Consider the following 9801-nt stretch of genomic DNA (forward strand, 5'->3'; position numbering starts at 1 on the left):
GTGCTGAAAAGAGACAGGCGTTCGTAAAACGTGGGTGAGTGAGTGAGCGCCACACATGCCGCAGGCTTGGACTGGGATGTGGATTGGCATGGAACAGTGCCCACATGCTGCCCATGTAGCTGATTTCCTTGACGTTCAGTCAGCTAGTTATCGCCCTCTAGTGTCTGGAGTCCGGCTGTGCCACCCCCTGCCACATCAGCTGTGCCACCCCCACACCAACTGCCTGCTCCTCCCCAGTAGCTTTCTTCAGTTCCTAGCAGACTTGTTGCTGTATTAATTGACTGCTACTGGAGAAGTAACAGTATTTTTTGTTGTTGCTGGCTTAAGGTTTTCTTTTGTTTTAATTTTTTTCTGGAAGTTCTGTTGTTTGTTTTTATTCCAGAGACTGTCATGCTGAAGACTGAAGAGAGAGACACCATAATGTGTTTCGCACCGAAACATCTTCATCACAAAGAACGAATGTCGTGGTGGAATACCAAGAGACCAAAGTATGCTATGCTACGGCTACGCTACGCGAGCCAAAGTGATGACAGATGGCAGGTTGGCGCAGGGCAGATCGTGTCCAGCTACCCACAGTGTTGCCAAATAGTCTGTGTTTATTTTAAATTACGCAACCCACAATCCCCGCCCCCCCTCCTCCCCTCCCTATCGTGAGAAAGAATCAAGTCATCCTGGGTTGATTCGATTTAATTTTTTATTGGCGCCAAGTTGATTGTCATTTGTCCACCTCCAAGTGCAGGTGTAAACTGTAAAAATACCACAACCTCTTGAATCAAGACAAAAAAGTAAACATTGCCATATTGTTACCAAAACAGAAAAACACAAAGGAGCTTTGTGCCTTTTCACATTGATTTCTTTGACGCACGCATAACTGCCTGTAGCGGAACCTGTAGCTACAGGTATAGAAAACTAGATGGACACCTTAGTTTTGAGGAAGTTACAGTGCCTATAAAAAAGCTTGGTTCAAATGCCAGGTTTGGGGTCATTTTGAGTTCAATTGCATTGTAATTAATAGTTTAGATTGAAGGTGGACAAAGTTGTTAAGCTTTTTGGGGGGTCATTTTTATATCACCAAAACCTGGCATTTGAACAGGGGTCTGTGCACTTTTTATGAGCACTGTATGTGGTGCGGGTGCAGCTAAAATGGCGGCACGTGTGATCATACATGCTCGTTGGCATTGTAGTAGCTGCTGCTCCTGGCATAGCGGGTAGCTGTAGTGAATTGCACAATGTTGGTCGTATGCCAAATACCTAGTGAATTACTTTGTCTATGACAAGGATATTTTCTCTTTTTTCCAAGGGTGTTTAACATTGGCCCAGGTTTAACAAAGAAAAAAAACATGCAGATCCGTCTCAAAAAAGTTGTGGGTGCAGGTCAGGACTAGCAAAGTCACATGAAAACGAAAAAAAAAAAAGTTTGCACACCAAGCTCCCGTTTCTCTTATTTTAATAGAGTGAAGTATAGTGAAATGTCACTCTATTAAAATAAGAGAAACGAGAGCTTGGTGTGCAGACTTTATTTTCAGTTTTTAGTTTAACATGGGCCCCCTGTGTCTATCTGGAGGTGGTACAAGGGTGTAAGGCCTCAGAAGTACATTGCCAGGGAGGGTAGAGGGGTTCATTTTTGTTTTGTTTGTTTGTTTTTGGGTGTAATGTGAGTTGATGTTTTTGAGAGACACTGGTGTGAACTTATGTTAGAAGTAGTTCCTCATTTCTTGGTTCAGTCATTTGAAACGTTTGTGTTTTTTGTTGCTTTGTTTGTGGTTTTACTTTCACTGAGTGTTAAAGTGCTTTGTTGTTGTTGTTGGGGTTTTTTTTGACAAAAGCTTTGCTTGAGATGAGACGCGCCTTTTCTACACTTTAAACTTCTCAGACCTTAACCCTTTTTTAAAACTTTCTTCAGAATGCGAACTAGCAACATGGTCCTATATCAGGAAAGAAAAAAAGCCTTCATGCATCTGTAAGGATCTTCCTTCCCAGGTCATCAGTTTGGATCTTGTCAGGGCCAGGGGTGTGTTCTGTTGTTACACACTCAGTATTAGTGATTTACTCACATTGGCTCCCTGTCTGTCTGTCTGCTGGTCTGACAAAGAAAACAAATGACACATAGACATGCATGAGCAAGCAACTGTACAGTTTGTACACACACACACACACACACACACACACACACACACACACACACACACACACACACACACACACACACACACACACACACACACACACACACACACACACACACACACCTCACCCACATGGGAGGGTGGTAAGTGGTGTCAGTTGGCCATCAATTCCCTAATATATAATAGGATGATGATGATGATGGAGGTCTTGTTGGAGAGAGAGGGTGACTCAGAGATATAGAACATTAGGTGACCCTGCCCCCCCTTTTCACGGCAGTGGAACCTGGGCCGGGAATCGAACCCGGGTCAACTGCATAGCAGGTGAGTGCCCAATCGGATGGCCACGGCAGGGCCAGGGCCGAGACATTGACTTCTGCCTACTTTCACCCCCACGGATCCACCAGGAATCACAGGCTGAAGACTTTCGTCACGCCACTACCTCCTGGACCCGTGGCTCTTCTCACTACATCCAGGCCAAGGCATGTCTTTTTAATATCCGGGAAAACATAATTTTGACTACCATTTTCCAACCAAACTGAGACTTTCAAGAAACAGGAAAAAAAAGTTATTTCAATTACTGTTTTTCAACCAAACAAAGACTTATTTTCAACAATTAGGACTATGGATAGTTCCATGTGAAGACCCATGTGGGACACTCCGTTGGGACTGTACTCATTGCACACAATTAAAATGAATTTATTCCTTACCAGTGCAAGGTGGCAGCCCCTAATGGCATTCCAAGGGAGCAGTGCTGCGGCGGCATGGGACCATCAGGGTCAGTCATGGGGAGGATGGGGTAATAGAGCACTGGTTAATTACTCCCCGCACCAACAAGACAAAAAAACATCAAAACAAACAAACATAAAACAACAACTTGGTGGGACAAACAGGCAATCCCTGGGCTACAAGTCTGCGCGACACCTTAACCACTTATGTCAGAGAGAATCTCTGCTTAAACTGCCATCAATTTGAGATTCAAGCGAGGTTTGCTGACAACCACAAGGTGGCGTAGCCGTATTGTAGGTTTTCTGCTCCACGCAAGAACTTCATATCCCATGATGCAAGACATGGTACATAGTCCCTTGTACAATTGCCTGGTTCAAAATATCTGTTCTAAAGAATTTTATTTTGCATTCCGTAAAAATGTGAGATGTCGTATAAATCATTTGCCATGCAAACCGAATGCGAAATGCGAAATATAATCTCAATAGCTATTTTTCATGGCTTGTACATCGGTCACTTCAGGTTTAATTTGTCTTTAAATCTATGCTGAGGCATAGGCCTATTTTTACGAATCGTCTCAGCCAACAATTCCCTGACATTTATGCTTTCTATGACCATACTGGTCATTGAAACAAAGGCTTAGCTCGACTAATGCAAACTGCGCCGTAAGATTACCACGTAACTGTAAGATACATTTAAACGGAAATATACATTTTTTTCATCAGTGACAGTCGTTCACATTTGAACAGCATCTCTTTCAAATCAGGCACTGATTGGACACCACGCTAGCGATGTAGTCGCGCCTCAAGCAGGTTACCAAACGCAGTGACAGATGGGAGGCAAAAGACAGTAGTAGCCCGGGCGGTGAAACTGCAATCTCAACAAACATTGAAACAGCGTTCAGTTATGTACATGAAGACATCAACGCAGTAGATGACAAGGCCAGCGAATATCACCCTTCGTCGGTAGATTATTCAGCAAGATCATCATCAGCACCACGGAAAGCAGTGCTCGCAAAATGTGTTGTCAATGATGAGGGACAAGACAGCGGTGCTAGCCTGCTAGCTAGCAGACACGTCGTTGCCTCTCTTTAGCTGGCTTGTTGCGAGGGAAACTGTGACGCCTATTATTTACTTTTACCAATTCTTAACATTTAGGATTCCCGTGACCGAGCCAGTTTAGTTATATATTAATCTAACGGGGTACGCCGTGAACTCTTCCGGCGAGTGGTTTTCTTTACTCGCCAAAGTGTCTCGCTATTGACATCAGCTAAAAGAAGACGAGACAGACCATGGAGACGCCGGGTAGAATAGCACAGACGCCCGATGCGGTGGACTTCACAGTGGAGAACGTTGAAAAGGTAAGATTGTCCACAAAAGATCATCTTTATTCTTCATCTGCCGTATTAAAACGCTGCAGGCTTTTGGCATCCGATGACTGGCAGCAATCTCTAAATCGAGCTGCTGCGTATGCCTGTTTTTATTGTAGACAGACGAGACCTATAATGAATTTGAGCTATTTAGGCGTTGCTTTGTTGTGTATTGCATTATCACAGCCGTGCACCGTGGTTTTAGGATAGAAATGCTTGAAATTATGAAAGATGTAGAGCTCTATGCATGTCTTTGGAAGCTTGGGGCTGGGTCTGGCTAGCTAGATCATTCTGACATAGACCTCTGAAATTCCTGGCATCTGGTTGACAGCGATGGAATAGTTGCGGAATGAATACAGTGCATCCTCACTGTATTGTAAAAATATTCTTGAGTGGTATACCGTATAATGTATTGATGATGTATGAAATGACAAGTGCTTAAGTAGTGTTTTTACAATCTGCATCAGCCATCACCACCCCTTCTCTCCAAAGCAAGACACACCAAGTAACAGCACTGGCCGCTGTTGTTGTTTATCTTGATGCATTTGGAGTTGCATGGTACTGGAAGCACCAATGCAACATCTCTATTTAAAGCTAAGTGTGCTGTGTGTACTACAGGCAACGCTTGATTATATTTAGGAATGGTCCAAAATCATTGGCTCTCTGTCACTTAATTATTTTTTCTGTGTGTGCAGTGGTGTGTGGTTACCAGCGGTGTTGTATGTTCCTGGTAGTGGCTGCAGGTTATGTCCATGTGAAGGCACTGAAGTCAAGTGTGATCTCAGAGAATGCATCCTAATCTGCAGGGTGTTACCCAGGGTGTTCCATGCGTCACACGTGGAGGTCAAAGGTCAATAGCCTCAGGATGTTCGGAAGAATGAATGAATGATGAATAAGCTTAGGTCAGACCAGACCTTGGCATTGCAGAGGTTTACAAAGTCCTTTATTGGACCAAATGTCAAATTATTACAGAGCCATCAGTACATATTTTTTTCCAAGCGGCAGTGCAGAGAACGGTGACCAAGGAGAGAGGTGGAGATGACTGCCTACTGTCTGCCTTTACTGACCCACACACTCACTGACACCCCACTGTCTGGATCACATATCTTGGCATAGGGGTGGGTGATATGCCAAATATGTTTTTTTCACTATCTTCTGTTGGGAAAAAAAGATGTAATATCGATCGATTTACGATTTAATATCGTCATATCACACACCCCTACCTTGCCCACTTGCCTTTTGGGTTTCTCTTCCCTCTGTTTCCATTTCAATTTGTGAGCATCTCTCTCTCTCTGTATGACTTTGCCGTTTTGCTCATATTTAAATGCTGTGTTTTTGTGCAGGATGTTGACTCTTAGGTATGCGTCATTCAGGGAAGTTGAAGGTGATCGTAAAATCAGTATGGTGTTGATGTTTGGAGACAATTTAACTATTTTTGTAAGAAGGTTATAAAATAAGTTAATGAACCTTTAGGTGCTATGTTGCAGTCCACCATGTGCCTCATGTAGTAGACTAACAGGCCACACAGATAGCAGCTATACCTGCCCCATGTTGTAGACTAGGCCACACAGATAGCAGCTATACCTGCCAGTGATTCTCACAGTTTGGCTCAACACAGCATGAGCGCCACGTCTGCACTTTTCACGCTTGGTGTGAGCGTGTGTGCACATGAGTGAGCTCACTTCTACCTGTATCTACCTTGTTATTCACCATTTCGTGTAAAAATGTGTCTTGGCATGTAAAACTGTGTGTGTGTCCTCTCCTCTCCTCTCCTCTCCTCTCCCATCAGTTCTCCATGGAGACTGGGTTGTGGCGGTTGCCAGGAGCTGCCTGTGTTCCGCTCCGCTCTGCTGGGCAGGGGTGGGGTCAGGAGACGACGGTGTGTGTGTGTGTGGGCACGCGGGCGGGGAGGGGTGGAGGTTGGAGGGGGAGAGGGAGAGGGAGGGGGTATGTTGCATTAGGCAGAGCTGATGCTGATGCTGATGGGAGGAAGAGATTAAGGAGGAAGAGAGTGAATTAGTCAAAAGAGAAGAGAAGCGTACAAGGGAACGAGGGAGAGGAGGAGGGAGAGAAGGAAGGATGGAGGATGAAGAGATGGAAGATAGAGAAGGGGAAAAGAGCCGATGTTGATGTGAGGAAGAGATTAAGGAGGAAGAGTGCATATTAGTCAAGAGGAGAAGAGAAGAGAAGCAGAGGAGGCTGGCAAGGGAACGAGGGAGTCATGGAGGTAGAAGAGGAGGAGGGAGAGATGTAGGGCTAGAAGATGGAGAAGGGGAACGATCTGATGCTGATGGGAGGAAGAGATTAAGGAGCAAGAGGAGAGAAGGCGGAGGAAGCTGGTAAGGGAACGAGGGAGTGATGGAGGTAGAGAAGGATGGAGAGACGGAGGGGAGAAATATGGTGGAGGAGGCAATGAGATGAGATGAGGGGAGTAGAGAGAGGGATCAGGGATGGGTGGGGAATAAGGCAGAAGGGTCATTCCACGCCAAATCAACAAGAGCCCGCACACTTAGGTCTCAAAAAATTCTGAAAATATTACTGAGTGTACCCATGGTACTTAAGAGAAACACTGTTACTTTATTTGAATGTAAGATGTATACTCTCCATGTTACAGCCAATTTCACTGGGGGAGGGGGGCGCCCATTTTGTTCACACTCTTTTTTTTGTCAAAGTTCACAAGCCCGTAGCTCAAGAACTAAACCTAGTAGGAAGCTCAAATTTGGCATGCTGGTACATAGATAGGAGTAGTTTGTAGCAAAACTGAAATTTTTGGTCTGTATGATCCTGCATCGTCATAGCATTCCCTCAAATACGATACAAATTGTACTGGAGGTTTTGGCTGTGCTCTGTTTAGGCCTTCAGAAGACATATTTGTGCACAACATAGCCTCATGATTTTTTCCCCTTGTAGATACAAGTAGAAACACTCCCATACAAATCTATAAATAGAAAGGAAACCCCATCAGTGTTTGACCAGAAGACCTCACAAGTCTGACAAATCATTTTGGGTGTCATTTCAGAGCACCAGAACACCTTGTGGGATTGTCCACAGATTTTTATTTTATATTTTTCTTCATTCTCCATGAAGTCTTCTTTTTAAAAATGCCAATGAGACTTGTCTTATGTGATGTTTTCTTTTGTAATTTCCACCCTATACATGGGCAAAATGCAAAAAGAGAGCAACATGATTTCGATAACATTTAATGTAAAGGCTAAATAATCAAATGCAAATTTTGCCCAGACATGATCACCCGAGAGTCCCTGTGCAGGGGTGCAGGTATCCCTTTCAATTTAAATGATTTCAGGAGCGTTCAATGTGGGAGCAGGTTCGCACACCAAAAGAGACAGTAGGTCAGGCACAAGGAGTCATGTTGTTACTTTTTTTGACCAGCAGATGGCAGCGGAAGAAACGCATAGAAAACATATTGCCCTCAATGTGCATGTTGCCCATGTTCAGGTTGGAAATTACAAAAGAAAACATCACATAAGACAAGTCTCATTTGCATTTTTAAAAAGAAGAATTCATGGAGAATGAAGAAAAAAATAAAATAAAAATCTGTGGACAATCCCACAAGGGGTTCTGGAGCTCTGAAAATGACACCCAAAATGATTTGTCAGACTTGTGAGGTCTTCTGGTCAAACACTAATGGGGTTTCCTTTCTATTTATAGATTTTTATGAGAGTGTTCCTACTTGTCTCTACAAGGGGAAAAAATCAAGATGCTATGTTTGCCACAAATATGTCTTCTGAAGGCCTAAACAGAGCACAGCCAAAAACTCCAGTACAATTTGCATCATCTTTGAGGGAATGCCATGGCAATGCAGGATCATACAGAACAAGACTGACAGTTTTGCAACAAACTATTCTTATCTATGTACCAGCATGCCAAATTTGAACTTCCTACATGGTTTAGTTATTGAGCTACGGGCTTGTGAACTTTGACAAAAAAAAGAGTGTGAACAAAATGGGCACCCCCCTCCCCCAGTAAAATTGGCTGTAACATGGAGAGTATACATCTTACATTCAAATAAATTTACAGTGTTTCTCTTAAGTACCATGGGTACACTTGGTAATATTTTCAGAATTTTTTGAGACCTAAGTGCGCGGGCTCTTGTTGATTTGGCGTGGAATGACCCAGAACCAAGTGAGTGATTGGCTTTGACGTGTGTGTGTGTGTGTGTGTGTGTGTGTGTGTGTGTGTGTGTGTGTGTGTGTGTGTGTGTGTGTGTGTGTGTGTGTGTGTGTGTGTGTGTGTGTGTGTGTGTGTGTGTGTGTGTGTGTGTGTGTGTGTGTGTGAGAGAGAGAGTGATGGAATGAAGCGCGCGTGTCGTGTGTGTGACTGACCATATATGATGTGATAGTCATGACATTATTTCGTAGAGAGAGAGAGAGAGAGAGAAATTGCTTTCCTTGAAAGAACAGAGGAGATGACAGGGAGAGAGAGAGAGAGTCGGGTTACAGTGTCGGGAGACACTGATCAAAGAGAGGTGGAGAGATAGAGAGAATGGTGGAGCGAGCTAGGTGGAGAGGCATAGAGAGAAAGGCAGAAAGAGAGAGACAGAGATGGAGGTGGAGAGAGAAAGAGAGAGAGAGAGGTGGAGATGGAGAGCGAGATGGAACGAGGGGAAGAGAGGAAAACAGAGGGGGATTTTTTTGGGTGGGGATCTGACATGGAACAAAACGTCGTGGCAAATCAAACAAGTCCCAGTTGCAGGGTGATGCTTTGGCAGGAGTGTGTGTGTGTGTGTGTGTGTGTGTGTGTGTGTGTGTGTGTGTGTGTGTGTGTGTGTGTGTGTGTGTGTGTGTGTGATATTATGTTCACTGAGCGTCGACTGTCAGAATAATGTGTACGGCGCTGTCACACTGCATTTCATCAGGTTTTCAAAACGCACCGTAACACGGCAACCGAAACGCCACAGTCTTCACATTCACACCCTCTTTCTCACACTCGCTATCTCCGTGTGTAGAGAAGTCTCGCACTTAGTGTGTGTGTGTGTGTGTGTGTGTGTGTGTGTGTGTTTGTGTTGTGTTCTTATTGTGATCCTCTCTGACCCAGATCGTCCCTTAGGTCAGGCTGTTCTCTAGGTCACTGTTCTTCCTCATCCTCTTCCTCCTCTTCTTCCTCTTTCTCTTCCTCTTCCTCTTCCTCCTCTTTCTACTTGGCCCATCATCCTCTTCTTCATCCTCTTCTTCTTCCTCCTCTTCCTCTTCCTCTTCTTCTTTTCTCTTCCTCTTCCTCCTCTTTCTGTTTGGCCCCATCATGCTCTTCCTCCTCCTCTTCCTCTCCCTCATCTTCCTCCTCTTCCTCTTCCTCTTCTTCTTTCTCTTCCTCTTCCTCCTCTTTCTGTTTGGCCCCATCATGCTCTTCCTCCTCCTCTTCCTCTCCCTCATCTTCCTCCTCTTCCTCTTCCTCTTCCTCTTTCTTGTCCTCTTCCTCCTGTTTCTGCTTGGCCCCATCATCCTCTTCCTCCTCTTCCTCCTCTTCCTCCTATTCCTCCTCTTCCTCATCTTCCTCCTCTTCCTCCTCTTCCTCCTGTTTCTGCTTGGCCCCATCATCCTCTTCCTCCTATTCCTCCTCTTCCTC

The 9801-nt window shown here is 44.5% G+C and overlaps 1 protein-coding gene across 2 annotated transcripts in view; it reads left to right on the top strand.

Moving 5' to 3' along the window:
* Positions 1-3593: 3593 nt before the first annotated feature.
* ipo13b (importin 13b) overlaps positions 3594-9801 on the top strand; it is a 116015-nt gene continuing 109807 nt past the window's right edge. For both annotated transcript variants that reach the window (XM_063200676.1, XM_063200677.1), the window contains exon 1: positions 3594-4209. In XM_063200676.1, coding sequence (XP_063056746.1) covers positions 4141-4209 — 69 coding nt within the window. In that variant the 5' untranslated portion in view covers positions 3594-4140. The remainder of the gene's footprint in view (positions 4210-9801) is intronic.

This window comes from Engraulis encrasicolus, chromosome 6 (assembly GCF_034702125.1).
Source record: "Engraulis encrasicolus isolate BLACKSEA-1 chromosome 6, IST_EnEncr_1.0, whole genome shotgun sequence".
Classification (NCBI taxonomy): Eukaryota; Metazoa; Chordata; class Actinopteri; order Clupeiformes; family Engraulidae; genus Engraulis; species Engraulis encrasicolus.